The sequence below is a fragment of the Puma concolor genome, chromosome A2, assembly GCF_028749965.1.
Source record: "Puma concolor isolate L17-30 chromosome A2, mPumCon1.1.hap2, whole genome shotgun sequence".
In the NCBI taxonomy this organism is placed as follows: Eukaryota; Metazoa; Chordata; class Mammalia; order Carnivora; family Felidae; genus Puma; species Puma concolor.
The window spans coordinates 24,854,304-24,873,992 of record NC_141668.1 but is presented as its reverse complement, the minus strand read 5'-3'; the positions used below and the strand labels follow the sequence as shown (position 1 = coordinate 24,873,992).

At 43.7% G+C, this 19,689-nt stretch overlaps 1 protein-coding gene across 2 annotated transcripts in view; it reads right to left on the bottom strand.

Moving 5' to 3' along the window:
* The window catches only part of RBM28 (RNA binding motif protein 28), a 31,315-nt gene extending 16,677 nt beyond the window's left edge, over nucleotides 1-14,638 (bottom strand). The window contains exons 1-10 of one of the 2 annotated variants that reach the window (XM_086690910.1): nucleotides 14,400-14,638; nucleotides 10,322-10,480; nucleotides 9,915-10,009; nucleotides 9,418-9,493; nucleotides 8,663-8,755; nucleotides 7,494-7,565; nucleotides 6,283-6,433; nucleotides 5,978-6,141; nucleotides 4,002-4,074; nucleotides 1,041-1,150 (exon numbers count right to left, since the gene is read on the bottom strand). In XM_086690910.1, the coding sequence (XP_086547036.1) occupies nucleotides 1,041-1,150; nucleotides 4,002-4,074; nucleotides 5,978-6,141; nucleotides 6,283-6,433; nucleotides 7,494-7,565; nucleotides 8,663-8,755; nucleotides 9,418-9,493; nucleotides 9,915-10,009; nucleotides 10,322-10,480; nucleotides 14,400-14,517 (1,111 nt within the window). In that variant the 5' untranslated portion in view covers nucleotides 14,518-14,638. The remainder of the gene's footprint in view (nucleotides 1-1,040; nucleotides 1,151-4,001; nucleotides 4,075-5,977; nucleotides 6,142-6,282; nucleotides 6,434-7,493; nucleotides 7,566-8,662; nucleotides 8,756-9,417; nucleotides 9,494-9,914; nucleotides 10,010-10,321; nucleotides 10,481-14,399) is intronic. The other variant, XM_025929753.2, reaches the window with a different exon arrangement.
* Between the last annotated feature and the right edge of the window lie 5,051 nt (nucleotides 14,639-19,689).

Genomic DNA, 19,689 nt, shown 5'->3' with positions numbered 1-19,689 from the left:
CTAGTCATCTGTTTTTAGAAAAACATACTGGAAATGGAGAAGGTCCAAGAAGTATAGTTGAATATTAAGAGTTGAAAGCACCTTAAGTGATTACTCTACTTGAACCCATTCATTTTACAGATAAGAAAATGAAGCCCGCAGTGGTTAAACAATTTGCCAAAAATCACCCAGCTGGTCTATGGCTCAGCTACAATTAGATCCCTAATCTCCAGGAAGCAGCTCAGTTTTCTTTCCATCATACTGCCCTATTTATATCTTTTTGGCTAAGCAAAAACCAAAACCAATCAGGTTTCATCAATTTGGAAAGTAAGGTTTAGAATAGAGGTTCTGTGAATCCTTGAGTAGATTCCAGAGAGCCCACAAACCCTCAGAAGTGGCATTTTTCTGGAGAGAGGGTTCATAGCTTTTGCTAGATCTCAAAGGAATCAAGAATCAGAATGAATTAAGAACTCACTGCTTTAGGAGAATGATTGCAGTTGATGAAATCAAAGATCATGAATAGGCTGTAAAGATGCTGCTTACCTAACAACAGTATACTAAAAGGAATTGTGGCCAATCCTTAAAGTTCAAAGGAAATAGCTTCAGGAAAAAAATCTAAGGCAGCAGTCCTGCTATACACAGTTTTCCTTCTGACTATTGCTGCTGCAACAAAATTTCTGTTAGCTTCCATCTCTAACAAAAGCAACTGAAAAAGATCCCAGTAATTTCAAGCAATGTGGAATGATTAATACCCATGAGATGCTATCACATTTGAAATTCAAAGGAGAACAACAAATGGAATTCATTACCCTAAAGTAAATAAGCAAGGGCTTAAAAAGCTTAGACAAAATTGTGGCTGGCAGCACCATTAAAGATGCTGAGTGTGATATCTTAGAAGACAACCTCAGAATGTCCTTGGTGCTTCTATGGGCCACAGAAACCCGGGCTGGGTGGACCGTAGACCCCTCAGAATGGCACACGTTGTGCTCTCATGTAACCTAGTCAGTGCCCATGGCAGCAGTCTCAACCTTTTTAGGACCTGCCAAGCTGACAGCAAATACCTTTAGAATGCTCTGTGTCTGGATGTAAGACGACACGGACGTATTTGAGATCTCCAAACTGCTGGAGGAGCTCCCCGAGTTCTTCTTCCTCTGAGTCAAAAGACAGGTTTCTATGGAAGACAGGTCACAAGAAAAGCCAATTACAAAAGTGAGATCCTGTGTTCTAGTACAAGGTAAGACACCAACTGAAGTGGCACTCTTGCTCACGGCCACCCTCTCTTGTTCGGGAATAGCACCAATGCACAGGGCGGCCTCCACCAGCCTAGCCTCTGCTGTGTGATTCTGTCCCTCAGCCATTATTGACTGGCCTTTCTGCGTCCATCAGATTCTCTCCCCCAGGAATTTAAAATTTGAACAGGCATATAAAAAGACCAGAAGCGAAGATGTAGATTCATTTCAAAATAGTAGTACTCAACCCAAAGGAAACTCCTGGGAAGCTGAAATCTGAAAATATTCTATAGATTGATCTGGGTGGTGGTTACATGGACATATATGTATGAAAAATGTCACTGCACTGTACGCCTAGATTAATGCACTTTACAGAATATATGTTATACCTTAAGAAGGAATAAAAAAAAAAAGGCAGTGTCCCCAGAGAAAAAAACCCCAGCCTCCTACAACTAGGGCCCCAAACATCCCAGATTTTCATCTCCTTAAGGTTTGTTTTTTTGACACCTTTGATTCTGTGAGCCACCCATGTTCATCCAACAAACAGACTTTTTCACTTAAAGTGACCAAAATTAGTTTCTCTTACTACAACCAAAAGAGCAGGCTAATAAGAAAAGTCAAGATACACGTGTGTGTATCTAGCTCTCTCAATTACTCACTTCCCCCCTTGCATTGCTGTGAAAACTAGGTTTCAGTTAAAACTATATAAAAGTCAGAAAATCCTAAAAACAAAAAACAACAAACAAACAAAATCCTTCAAATAATAACTCAAAAGCAAAACATGGAAAAGTTTACTAGCTACATGCAAAACAAGAAAAGAATAAGTATTTCTCTCGACGTAATTAAAAAGTGTTGGAAGATTTTGTTCTACTAAATTTCAATACATTCTAAAGATCCTTAATTTTCCCAGCTATGAACATCCTTCCAGGGTAAAAACAAACAAACAGTCCCAAATAAATATCTATAATTTTACTTCTCTTAGACTCAGTTAACAACCCCATAAACAATTCCATCTTATGAAGTAATCGAGACAAAAAAATGATGTTCTGCAATAAGACATATCCTAGCCACGTAATTTTTTCTAATTTGTATTATGGATAGTTTTCTCTCTCCTACCTCTTAACTTTCCTCAGTTTTGTGTTTTTTTTTTTTGTTTTTTTTTTTAACGTGTTATTTATTTTTGAGACAGGGAGAGACAGAGCATGAACAGGGGAGGGTCAGAGAGAGGGAGACACAGAATCGGAAACAGGCTCCAGGCTCTGAGCTGTCAGCACAGAGCCCGACGCGGGGCTTGAACTCAAGGACCGCGAGATCATGACCTGAGCCGAAGTCAGCCGCTTAACCGACTGAGCCACCCAGGCGCCCCCCTCAGTTTTTTATTAATTAAAAGATGTAGGAATGTTAAGAAATGGTATCCTTGGGATTGAGGTCACAGGCTCTTAAGTGTGACAGTTCTTCCTTCCTATCAGACAGAATCCTCTACAAACACAAAATTATTTATATGGCCAATTCCAAACAGTAAAAACAACTATGGAGAGACACCGTGTTAAGGCAGAAAATGGGCTACAGCATGGCTTGTATAGGTTAAACCCACCTTTATAAATAGCTATGATGTGGGCATGTGTGTGGTTGTTCTCTGAGTAATAATTAAGGTTAATATTTTTGGGTGTGTTTTTGCTCACTTATTTCCTCAATTTCCCACAATAAGCACAAATTACTTGTGTATAAAAACAATCTTAAAAGACTACAGGAAGGGGCTCCTGGGTGGCTCAGTTGGGTATGCGTCCAACTTCGGCTCAGGTCACGATCTCATGAGCCCCACATCGGGCTCTGTGCTGACAGTGCGGAGCCTGCTTGGGATTCTCGCTCTCTCTCCCTCTCTTTGCCCCTCCCCCGCACGCCACACACCCTATCTCAAAATAAATAAAACTTAAAAAGAAAAAAAAAAAAAGACTTTACAGGCAGAAAGAATACACATCTTTAAAATATGACCCAAACAGCCCTAGTACATTGGCACTGAAGAAAAGACAAGAAGGCATGCCTGAGGTATACTGAAGACAGCCTGACTCTGTGAAAAGGCCAATCTACCACAGACTAAAACGGCAATGACAACATAAAATAAAACCTATTTCCACCTGACTCCCTCCTTAAGTTTCCCTGGAAACAGACGGGATGCCTTATTCTATTCTGGATAAAGGTGAGTTGGCAAGAAGACAGAAATTACTGGAGACAAGTGATGTCACCTCTCCCCAGTACTTCCCCTAAAACAAAGGCCAGAAGCAAAATGTTTCTAACAGCTGAAGAATTGATTTGTTCCAAATGATGCTACCCAAATTACAAAGAATGAAATGTAAATGAGGATAAAATATGAAGATCCCTGTTATTTATCTATTTATCTTCTGTATATAGTTCTGGTTCTCATAAATTCTCACTGTTGGCTATATTCCTAGGACCCGATATATTAACGGTCTTAGAGGCATCTGATTTTCTGGCTTACCTAGAAGAACTAGTACAAAAAAAAAAAAAAAAAAAAGAGTGGGGCACCTGGCTGGCTCAGTTGGTAGACCATGCAACCCTTGATCTCAAGGTTGTGCGTTCAAGCCCCACGGTGGGTGTAGGGATTACTCAAAAATAAAAAATTACTCAAAAATTACTCCATTTTAAAAAAAATGGACAGAGACAGAAAGAAAGAAAGAAAGAAAGAAAGAAAGAAAGAAAGAAAGAAAGAAAGAAAGAAAGAAAGAAATCTGTGCAGACAACATAAACAGCAGTTCTCAAGGTACAAAAGCACACCTGATAAAAACGGTCTTCCCTTCATTCACATCAGAGGGTAACTTCCTCTTCTTTTTCTTTGAGACTTGTACATCTAAAGTAAAAAAAAAAAAACATAACAAACTGAAAAAGACTTAGTGCCACCCACATGACAAGGGGTTACTCCACAGATATATAAAAATCTTGCATAAACGAATAAGAAAAAATCTAGTTAAAAGTGAACAAAGAATATACAACAAAACACTTGAAAAGATGCTCAAACTTACTCTCATAGCACAAGAAATAAGATGCTATTTTTCATTCCAACAGATTAGCAGAAACCAAAAAAACTAACGAAATCCAATGTGGTAAGGGTGTGGGGAAAAAGACATTCATACATACTATCGTGACTGTATAAACATTTAGAATATTTGAAGAGAAAAAAATACACATTCACATACACAAGGATACACTATATTGGATGTGCGTGCTCACACACATTTTTCCTTACAAAGGTATTAAATAGATACACAAGAAACATTTAATATTGGGTGTCTCCAGAGAGGGGCCCTAAGTGGCTGGGTACAAGGGAGACTCACTGATTTTAAAAATAGACATATATGCTTACATATACATAGAAGACTTCTGAAACAATGTGAAAGAAACAACAGTGGTTACTCTGAGGGACTCTTGGGGGATTGGTGAGAAACTTTTTTTTCAATTTGAGAGAGAGAGCATATGCATGAGTGGAGGAGGGACAGAGGGAGGAAGAGAGGGACAAGGGGACAGGGAGAGGGGGAGAGGGGTTGAGGGAGAAGGAGAGGAGAGAGGGGGAGAGGGAGAGAGAAAGAGAGGGAAAGGGAGGAGAGGAGGAGAGGGAGAGAGTGGGAGAGAAGGGGGGAGAGAGGGAGAGAGAGAACTTCAAGCAGGCTGCACACTCAACATAGAGCCCAATGTGGGGCTCAATCCCATGACCCTGGGATGATGACTCGAGCTGAAATCAAGAGTCGGATGCTCACCCAGCTGAGCCACCCAGGTGTCCCAAGAACATTTTACTTTCTATATTACACTCTTCTGCACTTTCTTTTTTAATTTTCTGCATTATGTATTGGCCCAGTAATTTTTTCAAGGTAAAGAATGGTACGAGATAGATGAACATGGCTGTTGAATGCAAGGTCTCATAGTCCCCTCAGTATACAAGCTTCTTTGATTCTAAGGTGTCTACCATTCTCTCCTCATGGAAAAAGCTTATTTCCTCATTTTTTTATATGGCCAAACCAATATGCTAGACTTAACCTAAGGAACCAGTTATTGGCCATTCCTTATTCCGTAATGACCTGTCCTCCTTCAATAAACAAGTTGAGTTTCACCCAACATTCTTTATAAAGGTAGCAACAGGGTTTGATTACAGTTTTACAAAATGCCCCAAGAGGCCCTTTATCCCCATTTTAACTCCTAAAAGTTGTCTAAAATCCACCTCAGTGTTAGGACACAATATCCTGCTGATCCAGTTATTCACTCACCTTGGATAAGCAAGAGACGTAGTACCTCAGCATTAAGCCAGGTTTTAAGTTCCCTGGGAATCTTCACCCTCAAACATCATGCCAAACGTATTTAAAAATCAAAACAAGAACCTTTAGAAGGATTATCAGGTATCCTTTTTAGCACATCTGACAGAACATAAGTTAGGATCCTATTTAAAAAGAGGCCTGTGCTGAACTGCTGCACATTTCTCAGTGACTGATTTCACTTTATTAAAAAAAAAAATTTTTTTAATGTTTATTTTTGATAGAGAGTGAGAGACAAAGCGTGAGGCAGAGGCAGAGAGAGGAAGACAGAATCCAAAGCAGGCTCCAGGCCCCTGAGCTGTCAGCACAGAGCCTGACGCAGGGCTTGAACTCAAGGACCATGGGATCATGACCCGAGCCCAAGTCGGACACTTAACCAATTGAGCCACCCAGGAGTCCCTCGGTAACTGATTTTCAGTGCAAAGTCGTCTACAAAGATCCCAGGCAAACCTTCATCCTCTTGCTGTTCACTGTCGGTGTCACTCTGAGCCAGTTCGTCTCCATCATCGACGCTATCGCTTTCCTCCAGGTCGCTGTCCTCGTCAGAATGATCCTCCTCGCTGCTCTCTACAGTTGGGGCCTTCTTGATGGCTCTGCAATGGCACAGTTCAGAACTGACAGAGTTAGGATCTAATCCTATCCAACTTCATGACACACGTCACCACTGCGGTGATGGGGGCAGGGAAGACATCATGCTCCTCCCAGAGACCATCCTAAATCTTCCTCCATTATCTCCAATGAGCTGAGCTGCTTACTTCTTTGGAATTTGTGTAGGCTTGGTCACCCTTGCTTCTTTATTGTCCTCCCCCACCTCCTCCTTCTCTTCTTCCTCTTCTGTACCATCCTCTTCTTCCCTGCCATTCTCTTTACTTAATTCCTGATGTTTAGCTCCAAGCCTCTTCTCACCTACACATGGAAGTAAAGAAAATTAGGAATTCACTTAGTATCCAAAACAAGGTTATTTGGACAAGAGTAACTAACACCCCAAGTTCCCAGTTCCTCGGGACTAGGGCTAGGACCTTAAGTGCCATTTTCCCCCAGTATTTTTCTTACTGTATATGAGAGAAAGCATGAGGGAAAAAAGCTAAAACAACAACAAGAACCCCTCATCACAAAGACTGCCTGGAAGCCTGTCCCATTCATCAGAAGCCTGAGGGAAAATCAGACTCAGAAGGAGAAAAGCAGCCACTGAGACTCCACAAACAGCCTGCCATCGTGCACCACAGCCGGCAGGGTGCTCACCGTGGAGCCCAGGCATCAACTTTAATCTCGGTGAGTTCTGTTCTCTGAGCTCCGGGTGGCTTAAAAGCCAACTGTTTTCTAAGTAAAACTTAAGTTGTAAGTCTCCCTATTCATAATATTCCATCACCCTCTATTATGAGAAGTTGGGAAAAGAGAGCCAGCAGAGGGGAAAATGAACTCAGGCCCCACTCCTCACTCACGTTCACACCCAGGGGTGGGCTTAGATTCAAATGATCCTATGTTTTGAGACTAGATCACCAGATGGCACAACACGAATCAATAAACAGCTCTACGCTCATTTCTGAGCCTGTAGAATTCAGAGTTTTTCTTTTTTTTTTTTTTTCCAACGTTTCTTTATTTTTGGGACAGAGAGAGACAGAGCATGAACAGGGGAGGGGCAGAGAGAGAGGGAGACACAGAATCGGAAGCAGGCTCCAGGCTCCGAGCCATCAGCCCAGAGCCCGACGCGGGGCTCGAACTCACGGACCGTGAGATTGTGACCTGGCTGAAGTCGGACGCTTAACCGACTGCGCCACCCAGGCGCCCCTCAGAGTTTTTCTTAATCCTCAGTCTCATTCTTTCCGTTAATCTTGTGCTTTTGGTATCTTTCACCCAAAATTCTGACAGACTAGCAGGTTCCCTTATAATTTTACCGGAGGTAGAGTTGTTTCCATACTCACCTCAGGACATACAATCCCTCCTGCCCACCACCACTCCATCTTACCTGGTGCAGAGGCAGACTGTGTATTTTTATATTTATCCTTTGCCACGGCCCAATCCACAGCCACTGTCCGCCCTGTCAGACAGAAAAGTAGCGTCAGAAAGGTCTTCCTCTTTTTAACATCTCTTATAAATGACTTCCTATTCATCAAAGACATCACCAACGATGGCCCAAGTCCTGCCAACCAGTCAGAAAAATGGAACCAAAACTGACAAAGAAACTGTCGATTCAGAGAATGTTGGTCCTAAAATAAAGCTCAGAGTAGCCTATCCTTTTTAAACCTTAAGCTTTTATTTTTTGTGTGGTGTTTGTTTATTTTTGAGAAAAAGAAACATAGAGTACAAGCAGGGGAGGACCAGAGAGAGAGGGAGACACAGAATCTGAAGCAGGTTCCAGGCTCTGAGCTGTCAGCACAGAGCCCAATGCGGGGCTCAAACTCAAGAACTATGCGATGATGACCTGAGCTGAAGTCAGACATTTAACTGACTGAGCCACCCAGGTGCCCCTAAACTTTAAGCTTTTTATCAATAAGCAGTTATTTCACCTTTCTATATAACCACTGCACCTGGGATGAGAGAGTAAAAAAGAAAGAAAGAATGCGAACAGTGCTTACAGTTAGACAAGTTTCCAGTTAGACTAAGCAAGAGGCAAAACAAATATCTGGAATAATCTGCAATCTACACAGAAGTTACCAAGTCTGTCAGAATTTTGGGTGAAAGATACCCAAAGCACAAGATTAAGAGAAAGTTACCAAGTCTCTAAGCCAAGCCCTTCTTTAGTACCTGGTAAATGAACACCCCGAGTGGCCTCACCGTTTAACAGCCCACAGGTGCTGAATAGTGATCATGACACAGAGGGAGAAATCTGCAAATCCCACATCCCCTAGACAGCAACCAGCATCTATCAGTGATTATTTCAGGGACATTTTTTCCATTAAGGATTTAAATGCGCACTCATAACCAAATAAAGACAAGTGAATAATGTCATGGGTTCTTTCAAGTTGAACCCTAAGATCAAGCACTAGGAATATTTCACCAAAACAGCTTCTATATTAGCAGTAAGACTCTCAACAAATCAAACACCTTTTGAAAATGTAGAAAGTGGGTTACTGTGCTAATTCCACTCAAACACCAGAAATATCTGGGTGAACGGTATGGGTATAAAAAACTTACCTTTTATCTCTTTCATGTTCATGCTTTTGAGAGCTTTTCCTGCTTCTAGGAGGTTTTTGAACTGGACAAAAGCAAAACCACGCATCTTTCCATCTGTGTGCAGATGTACAAAGAAGTTAGAGACAGCAGGTGAGGAGCCAACAAACACCAAGAAGGACACTACAGCAACCAGGGCTGGAAAGATGGCCCAAGTCCTGCCAACCAGTCAGCCCCGAAGCAATAGCTAATGTCCTCCTGCTGAGTATACCCTGGCTCAAGCTTGGGGAGAGCAATGCATTTCCCTAAACTGTAACTTGTCTTCTAAAACCAGTTCTAATCTAACTAAAAATGCCATCCAGGAAATAAGCACTATTTTTGAGTTTTTGCTGTGTCAAGCACAGTGCCTGATACTATATGTGTGTGTGTGTGTGTGTGTGTGTGTGTGTGTGTGTGTGTGTGTATATATACATATAGTATATATATATATGTATATATACTATATATATACATATATATACTATATATACATATATATATACATATATATACTATATATACTATATATATACACACTATATATATATACTGTATATATATATATATATATATATATATATACACTAATATATAATATCTCCTATCATCTGGGGCTCACAGAGAGTATGACGTGAACCTTGTATTTCTATTTCAAATAGTGGTTAGTTCAAGGGTGAAATGGAAAAAGACCATTATGTTACGTCATCTTAATCTCACAACAAATGATGGCGTGCTAGTACCTGGCTTCCTGGGGATGCTTACTTCCAGGACAGCTCCATATTGAGCAAACACCGTTCTCAGGTCATCTTCTGAACACTGACACCAAAAGTGAAGAAAAAGATATTATCACAGAAAAGAAACATGAAACATCAACCATTAAATTAGTCCATGACAAAGAGCTTGAATATTTTTACTCTTTTACTTTTGAGACTACGACATAAAACATCTCTGAACAGAAGCCACCTTGCTTTGTACCTAATAGACAAAGAGAACAGATATCAAAGAGCTCTTCCTCCCTCCTCCCTATCTCAGCAGTAGTGTCCCAAAAGGAAGGCATCTTCACACTTACTATCCTTAATTAGTCCTTATTTATACAGGCCCATTTTCTGTATTCAACAAGGCTACGACTCATTCCCAGAAGGAATTATGTCCAATTAGACCATCCTGGTGAAGAGTTCAACCAATGAGCACCAACAGCCTTCAGAACAGGTAGTGTTAAGTTTTCTCTGTCACTCACCTTAAAGCTTAGGTTCCGAATAATTAACCTGGCTTTCTTATCAGCCACTTTGGGTTTTTTTGGCTTCAGCTCCTTCTTTGGGGACTCTGAATTTTCTAAAAAATAAGAGGCAACAGAATAAGTCTGTGATCCCAAACCACTCACCTCTAGGCCCAGAACATCACAGGAAAGAAGCTACTAGCAAAAGATAACATTTCCCACAGGACTAAGTATGGCAACACCCAGGACCACCAGATTTCCAAAGTTAGAGTTAAATAAAAGACAAAAATGAGTAATAAAATACATTAGATGATTTTGGACATCAAAGGGAAATTTAGGAAGCTTTCAAAGCAGAAGCTATCCCCCCAACCACCCACCTCTTCTTCCTCACCCTAAGGGAAAATTCCTTTAAGTTACTAGAAACTCACCATTTTCCCCCTTTCCCTTGGACTTCCTCCTCAGTTTCTTCTTGGCAACAGTCACATTGATCTTACAGCCTTCAAAGGTGGTAATCTCCTTGAGGGCCCTCTGAACATCTTCCAGCATAGAAAAAGTGACATAGCCAAAGCCTCGACATGCCTTACTTCCTGAACAGTAGGGGAAAGGGACAGAACTGTAAGCCAAGAGCCCTAAACCATTAAATTGGCAATGCCCTAAACTAGCAGATACTGTCAGGCCATCCCATTTATTAGTTTGCCAAAATTCTCAGGAGGGGCAAAAATGAGATTGGTATCCATGGCCCCTTCCCCACTTTGCTCAGAAATTGTCAGGCTTCCTCTTCTAATTTGGTGCCTTCACTGTTAGCCTCTCTTCTTCTTCCTTTTCTGATCATCTTGAGAATATGGAGGGCCCATGATATCTATTACATCCCCAGTGAAGAACTCAACCTCAAATAGAATGGAACATCACCAGAGAAGGTGGGAAAGGGAAGTATGGCAGCTTTGAAAACTACAATATAATTATGCAGATCAGAAATTAATGCCTGAGGCCCTGACAAAAGAACCTCAATAAACAATAAGCATTGCTCTGGGAGCCTGCAGATACTATTACCATTATTACCAAGCCTTAGCAATCAATATCAAATCTAACCTTTTTCAAACTAGCTGTAAATCTCTTAACTCACTTTTATCTTCAGAACCACACTAAGGTAGGTAAAGTGAATACTATCATCCCTTCTTTCCAAATAAATAACTTAAGATGGAGGAAAGTAAGTGAACTGGCTAACGCACCAGAGTGTTAGTAGCTGAATGAATTCCTCATGACTAGCCCCATGTTCTTTCCATGGGACTCCACCAATATAAAGGCCACAGAGAAGAATATTAGGACCAACCAGATGAATAGTTGCAAATAAAAACTGTAACCCACCTTTGCCCTTTCTGGTTTGCTTTTTCTTGATAACATTTTTATGTACTAAAATGTTAAGTCATTTACTGCATCAAAAAGGAAAAAGACAGACCAAGTAGTCCGCCTATGACCCAAAGAAGAAATACATGCTCTGCTTCTTTTTGAACTACACTCGAACCTACTTCAAGGTAGAAGCCCTCAAACACAGGATGTTGATCCACATATACTGGTTAAAGCTGACACTGCATTAGGAAAGCATACTGTGATTTGGAGATTGGTGTCTTTTTTCTTGGGACTCCTTCTCACAAAAGCCTGCCCACTCAAAGTCAGAAAATTAGAACAAGAAAAATCAGGGCTCTTCCTGATCAAAGACAAAGCAGCTGAAATGTAAAGCAGTTCAGTACCAAAATAAAAGTATGTGCTCACAACATATTTGCACAAAGCATCATATTTTACAACCATCCTGTAAAATTATTCCCATCTTAAAGAGGTGAAGTCACCTCTACTAAGACCTCATCCCACCCACCCCCAACCCCCACTCCGTGTTCCCATCCCATTAAGTACAACACTCTTTCCAACACATCTTGCCTATCTGGACAGAAAAATACATACTATTTTAAACAGGGAATAAAGCTTTGTATTTCTTTAGAAATACAAGATTTAGACCACATACACAGAATACAAGGTAAGGTTATACTCTGTCTAAATTCTGAGGACACAAAAGAGAATTCCCATTCAATGGCCTGTTCTTCCCTGGGACAGAACCACCAAGCACTGGACAGTTTGACAACCACAGTAATGAATGTAACTTATAGTAGAACCCAGTACACGTATGCCTTTTTTATATAAAACCAAAGGGATGCCTGGCTAGGTCAGCTGGTGGAGCGTGTGACTCTTGATCTTGGGGTTGTTAAGTTCGAGCCCCACACTGGGTGTAGAGATTACTTAAAAATAAAATCCTAAAAACAAAAACAAAAAAGTTTTATGAATACTAACCCTTTACCACGTATAGATAGATACACTCTATTTAAAAAAATTATTGACCCACTCAAGACCCACTAATGAGGAATGATCTGCAGTTGAAGAAACATTGCTGTGGAGCCCTCTCATCTCTCACTCACCCATATCTATCCTTAAAATGACAAAGAACCAGGCAGGTGTCATAGCCTGTAGAGCAATCAGAGCCATGTCGACAATCCTAACTCTTACCTCTGTTACTAACAAAATAGAAGTTAATGATGGAGGATTATTAGCACACAAGTTAGCCTGTCTACTCACATACTCAGATACCACGGGGGGAAACAGGGATCCTCAGAATGCCAGTTTCCACCCGTTGTTCTGCTGCAAGGCAAAGAAGCAGCCACTTACAGAGACAGACTGATGACTTAGAAGGGAGTGAAATTTAACATCAGGTGCCTATCAAGTGTCCCCTGAAGTCTAGGTTAAGAAGAAGGAATGCTTCTACAATTAAAACCCTCACAATTCTTCCTCCTTCCAATACATGCCAACCCTTTCTCCTAGTGACGCGATGAGCAGCACCCAGAGTATAAGCCATGTAGCAGTATTCCACAAATAAGCAAATATCCCCAGTGGCTCAAGCCAAAAATCTTGGGAGTCAGACTTAACTCCTCTTTTTCTCATACCCCACATCTCACCCATCAGCAAATCCTCTCGGTTCTACCTTTGAAAATATCCGTATTCCAATCACTTTTTACCACCTCCACTGCTACCATCCTGGTCCAACACAGCGTATTTCTTACCTGGATTGCAAGAGGCTAATGTCTGGTCTCCCTGCTTTTGTCCTTTTCTCCAAGGGCGGCCTCAGAGGATCTTTCAAAATGTAAGCCAGATCATACTTACTGCTCCCTATCCAAAACTAGTAGTTTCTGGTATCAGAGTAAAAGCCAAAGTCCTCCAAAATCTTTGCAATAGGTCCTACATGATCTGGTACCCTAGAATCTCATCTCCTAATTCTCTTACCTTCACTCACTTATTCTGTCATCCTGTTCTTGCTGCTATTTCTTCAATATACCAGGAGTAGTCCTCTTTAGTATCCTTGAGCTTAGTGTTTCCTCTGCCTAGACTCCTCCTCCCGGACAGACACACGTTCACTCCTTCATCTCAGGCAGGCCTTCCCTGGCTACTCTATAGATAACTGTCATTTCTCACCGCCCAACCCTCCCTCCCCCCCCACGCTCACCAACACAGAGACTCCTTATCCTTATTTTTCTCCTTCGTATTTACCACCATTATCACTATATATATATATATATATATATATATATATTTTTTTTTTTTTAATGTTTATTTATTTTTGAGAGAGACAGCACAAGCAGAGGCAGAGAGAGAGAGGGAGACAGAATCCAAAGCAGGCTCCAAGCTCTGAGCTGCCAAGCACAGAGCCCAACTCGGGGCTCGAACCCTGGAACAGTGAGATCATGACCTGAACCAAAGTCAGATGCTTAACCGACTGAGCCACCCAGGCGCCTGTATCACTATACGTTTTGCCTATTTGTTTATTGGCTGTCTTCTCCATCTTGAAGACTTAAGAGCAAGTTTTTTGGCTTGGTTAGGGGCACTGCTGTATCCTAATGACCTACAACAGTGCCCAGTACACAGCAGACATTCGAAAAATATTTACTGAATAAATGAGTAAATGAATAACATACTAGTTAGGAGCTTCGGGTCTCATGATCAAATTCTGGATCCATTACTTACAAGCTGTATGAACTTAAACTAAAGTTACCAAATTTCCCCAAGCCCCAGACTCCTGTCTGTAAAATGAGGTTAAGACTGTCCACCCAAGACTGTTGAGAAAATTAAACGAGATTAACATGAGTGGAATTCAGCACCGTGCCTGGCACTCAGTTGACTCTCAACAAGGTTCATTAAAAGTTAACTATTACATTGTTACCAAATGAGACAGCATGTGTGAGCGCGCACACTAAACGGAAAGCGCTTTGTAAACCTAAGGCAATGCCTTGACTTTCAGAATCCGTCCTCTACGGACTCTTCCAGAGCCGAGTCAGTTTAAAAAAGAAGCTCAATCCCCCCTTCCCTTCTCATTGGGGCGGGTCAAGAATTCTACGGCTCGCTGATGTCCTCGCCGGGATCCCGCTCCCAGGAACCCCAGCCCTAGCCTCAGCAGCCCCGCCCCCTTACCTTTCTCAGTCACCACGAAGCACTGCTTCACCGGCCCCACTTGACTGAACAGCTCCTCCAGCTGCTCACTGCGGGCCGAGGGCGGCAGGCGGCCTACAAACAGGGTCAGCCCCGCCATGAGGCTGGGAAACGAAGGCGCGCGAGACCACAAGCAAACCAGGCCCGCGCACGCGAGTCAAGGAGCCGGCTTTCGCAGGCCGACCACGCCAACCTGCCCGGAGATTCCGGAAGTGCTCATCATTCAAAAGAGTCCGGAGGAAAACATGGTGGGAAGGGAGAAAAAACGTTCCGGAATGAAGAAAAAAAAAAAAAAAAGGTGCCGCCCAGGAGCGGAGCTTCTTGAGCGGGTCTCCACCCCTAGTCCCAGTACTTTCGCCCCGTCCCCTACACCCTGGGCTACTGTAGGGAACGGGAATCGCTAGCTCCTACCCAGTTTATTTTGTTGTTGTTGTTGTTGTTGTTGTTTTTTAAGAGAGAGAGACAGAGTGTGAGCATGGGAGGGCAGAGAGAGAGGAGACACAGAATAGGAAGCAGGCTCCAGGCTCTGAGCTGTCAGCACAGAGCCCTACACGGGGCTCGAACTCACAAACCATGAGATCATGACCTGAGCTGAAGTCTGACTCTCAACCGACTGAGCGACCCAGGCGTCCCTCTCCTACCCAGTTTAAAATCTCACTTCCAGGATTATGGATCCCAAAGTACCACGGCAGGCAGAGGAAGTCGTTTTTTTGCTCGAGGCCTTACATATATTGGCTATTTAATAAATACTTTCTTTAGGGGCACCTGGGTGGCTCAGTCGGTTGAGCATCCGACTTCAGCTCAGGTCATGATCTCTCATGTTTGTGAGTTTGAGCCCCGCTTCGGGCTCTGTGCTGACAGCTCAGAGCCTGGAACCTGCTTTGGATTCTGTGTCCCCCCCCCCCACCCCCCCCCCCGCCCCCCCCGCCCTTCACCTGCTTGTGCTCTCTCTCTCCCTCAAAAATAAACATTAAAAATTTTAAAATAATAAATGCTTTCTTTAGTGCCACCACAGACTCCCAGATTATGTGTAAAAAATGCAACCAGAATGCACATAGATGCACACATCAAACACATTATTCGAACAATTCTCATATTCTCAGAGAATATGAGACATCTGTCACACTATAACAGATAACTATAACTGTGCCAATGACAAACAAAATATAGCTGCCAAAGCGCACACACACACAGATCACACACAATCATTCTTTCAATAAATATTTACTGAGCTCCTACTATGTGCCAGGCACTAGGATACAATTGGTGAGCTAAAAAAAAAAAAAAAGAGAGAGAGAGAGAGAGTCCCTGCTCTCATGGAGAATCAAGCCTAGTAGGGGTAGACAGACATTCATTTAAAAACTTTACAAATAAATCATAGCATGCACACTACAAGATAACATGGGAACATACCCAAAGCAAACATAACACATACACATAGACCCAGAAGGCAGGTCCTCCCAGAGACAGGAGAAGACCTTCCCTCGGGTCAGCTTATGGGTCAGACCCAAGGCTGAGGGATCTTACTGACCAGTGGGAGATCTGGGTGCCCCTAGAACCTGGAGGGCAGAGACTATTTGCCATTTCACTGGGTTCGGGAACCAACCTGTGTGCAAGACTGCAGTACCCTGCAGGACATCCAGCTGAGAAAATGCACTTTTTCAATAATGATTTTTATTTTATTTTATTTTTTAATGTGTATTTATTTTTAAGGGGGGGGAGGGGCAGACAGAGAGGGGAGACAGAGGATCCAAAGTGGGCTCCGCGCTGACAGCAGAAAGCCTGATGCGGGGCTGGAACCCATGAACTGGGAGATCATGACCTGAGCCAAATTCGAACGCTTCGCTTAACCCGCAGAGCCACCCAGGCACCCCTCGGTAATTACTTTTAAGTGGTATAATCTGAACACACGGTCGGTAGAAAATTCAAAAAGTACAGTGAAAAGTAAGTTTCCCTTTCTCTTCAAACCCCATTTGCTTTCAATACATTTTGGATAGATGGGATGACTGATTGATGGTAATGGCAGGGTGGGGGGAGGGGAGAACACTTAACTTTAGATTTATGAAGCTATGGGGCGCCTGGGTGGCTCAGTCTGTTGAGCTTCCGACTTCAGCTCAGGTCATGATCTCACAGTTCCTGAGTTCAAGCCCCACACTGGGCTCTGTGCTGACAGCTCAGAGCCTGGAGCTGCTTCGGATTCTGTGTCTCCCTCTGTCTCTCTACCCCTCCCCCGCTCATGCTCTGTCTCTGTCTCAAAAATAAACATTAAAAAAAAATTAAAAAAAAAAGATTTATGAAGCCCCAGCTCCAAATAAATAGTATATGCTCAAACGAAAACACCAGTTATTTTGAAACACATAACTCAAGAGACGAAGTACTCAAATACAAAACAGATTTTTAAGGCTGTGGGGTTAATCCTATCCAGGATAAACAGAAACAAATAGACAAAAGAAGTAAGGTGGGTCATTGAAATAAAGTTGGTTTGGGATTCCACATTCCTCCCTCTCCTTTTCTCCTCCTCTTCTGCCCACTCACCACTTTAGAAATCAAAATTCTATCCCCAAAAACTAAACTGCAAGCTTCAGGGCTCTAGCTATAGGGAAGCCTTCCCAGTGCTGGCTGCAGTATACACAGGGTAAAGAACCCTTAGAGGGCTGTTCCAACATCCCTTTGGGCTACCCCTACAGTGCTGTTTTATTATTTTAATCTTTTTTTTTAAGTTTATTTATTTTTGAGAGACAGAGAAGAGAGAAACACAGAATCCAAAGCAGGCTCCAAGCTGTCGTTACAGAGCTCAACGCGGGGCTCGAACCCACAAACCACCGCAGGATCACGACTCAAGCCGAAGCGGGCACCCAACTGACTGAGCCACCCAGGCGCCCCCCTACAGTGCTGTTTTAAATGAGTGTTGTCTCACTCAGACCATCCTTAGAGAACAAAACAAAACTGTGTGCCTGTGCCCAACAGGGGGCAGCAGCCACTCACAATGCGGAGGACTTCTCTGTCCCCAAAGGAGGACATCGATTTCAGATACCCAGTTTCCGACCTGCCCCCCTCCCCCCCCCCCCCCATCTCGGGCTTCCAGCCTCAACCTCAGCCCCTCCCCTCCTACCCATTCACATCTGGGAGGCCACGTGGTGCTTCAGTCAGGAATATTTGCTCATCCATCTACCCAGGACACACGCAGGGTTCTTTATTAAATAGCAGGAATTGTGGTGCCCTGCACCACATCAGCAACGTGGCTTCCAGGGGAAATAAATTGTTGGCTTCTCTCTCATCCATCACTGTGCAGGAGCCCGGAAAGGAAGGAAGAAAGGCCTGGGCTGTGCTCTCTCCCAGCCAGCCTCTCCCAGGCCCCATCCCTCTGGTTCCCTTCCCCCTTGCAAGCCAAACCTTCATACAATACCACTTACTTCTTGTTCTTAGCACCTCTCACAGCTGTAGTTAGTGCTATTGTAATTATTTATATGCTTGGCTCTTTTATTTAATATTTTATTTTTAAGTCATCTCTACACCCAACGTGGGGCTTGAACTCAAAATCTCAAGATTAAGAGTCACATGCCCTACCGACTGAGCCACCCAGGTGCCCTTGCGATTAGTTCTTCAATGTCTGCCCTCCCCCAAAGGCCTTCAGGTTCGTAAGTTCCGGGCTGGTGTCCACCTCGTTCACCTCTGTCTCTTCAGCACCTAGCACGTTGTAAGCATTCAATAAAATGTTTTAAAGACATTGAGTAAACAAGGGTGAGTCTGTCTCTCAGTCCCCTGCAGTGCTGAGAACTGAAGCTGAAGGGTGTACGCATTAGGATCTACCTGGGCTCCTCTGGGAAACCTGCTTTGGGTAAGGGCTGAGGCATGGGACAAAAGGGAAGGATTGTCTCACCAAAGTATTGGCCTCTATACAAAGTCGAAGGGCTGGGGTCATTCTTGCTGAGGAAAAGCAAAGAAGTTGGAGCTGGTGAACACTGAGCTATATCCCTCCTCCTTGTCTCACCAGCCACATTCAGAGCCTCCAGACAGAAAAGGAGTGGGTGTATGGAGGGGGGAGAGACAGATAGACAGGCCAACAGACTGACTGGGGGTATGTGGGCTAGGGCTGCTCTATCAGAGCGCGTGTGCATGAACTCCGGGGTCCCCTGGTGGGTAGAGTGAATGAGCCGGCTGGCAAGCGTTAGGGCGAGGAAGAGGTGGCCGAGAGTTGAGTGTGAGCAGAGGCAGATGGGAGCATAAGTGGGGAAGAAAGGGAGCAATTTATCCGAGCAGCAGGCACTCCTTGCGTGAGACAAAGCAGCTCCGATGCTGGGTCCGCTACGGGCGACTACGACAGCAGTGAGAAATGCCTGTAATTAGGAGGCTGGCAGTTCTCTGGGCCTCAGCCCAGAGTGACTATGCAGCAAGAATTTCTGAGCCAAGTTGAGCCAGGTGATGGAGGAGACACGGTCAACACCACTCTAGTTCCATCCCCCACGGTGCCTGCCCCACCCTCTTCTCATTGTCTGCCCTACTATGACCCTCACTCTCCCCAAACATCACTGACTCTTCCTTCCTCTGAGGTCCCAGACCCTGGACACGCCCCTCAGGCCAGACAGATCTTCATGTCCAAGGAGAGCAGTGCATTAATTCTTCCACTAGTGCGTGGACCTGGTCTGGTGAGGGCCCACCCCTCCGGGCCTCTCTGCTTTCCTTCTGGGTCCCCCGCCTTCCTTCTCGGATTCCCAAGAGTTGATGGGCAGACTTGGAAGAAAAAACACTCCCATTCCTGTTTTTCCACTTCAAGCCCGATATGTCGTGCCCCTCTAGGTTTCCGTGTGATGTGCGAGACGTCTGCCAGAGCACTGGCAGATTTTCACTTTCAAACCTAATCTTACGACCCTGTTTTGGCGCCACTCTGAACTTCCTGCATTTTAGCCAAATGACAAATGCACTCTGCAGCGCGCAGAGCCAAATGCTCTGAACAAGGGAGGGGTTACAGAGTGCCTGGTGGCCAGGGTCTCTGCACGGTGAGTTCTGCTTTGGTGAGTAGGACCGGGGCAGGGGTTTGGGAAAGGCAGGCTTTCTTCAGGGAGGATCTGCACCTGTGGGAGATGAGTGCCAGGGAAGAGGGTTTGTGAGTCCGACCTTGAAGAGGCCCTATTGGTAGGTGGAGGAGGTAGTTTCCTCTGTGAATCCAGAAATCCTCTGTAACATGGCAGGGAGATGGCTGGGGATCCCAGATCAAAGTGATCCAGCCCTTGACGTATCATTTCCGTGAAGGACTTTACCACCAACTGGTCCC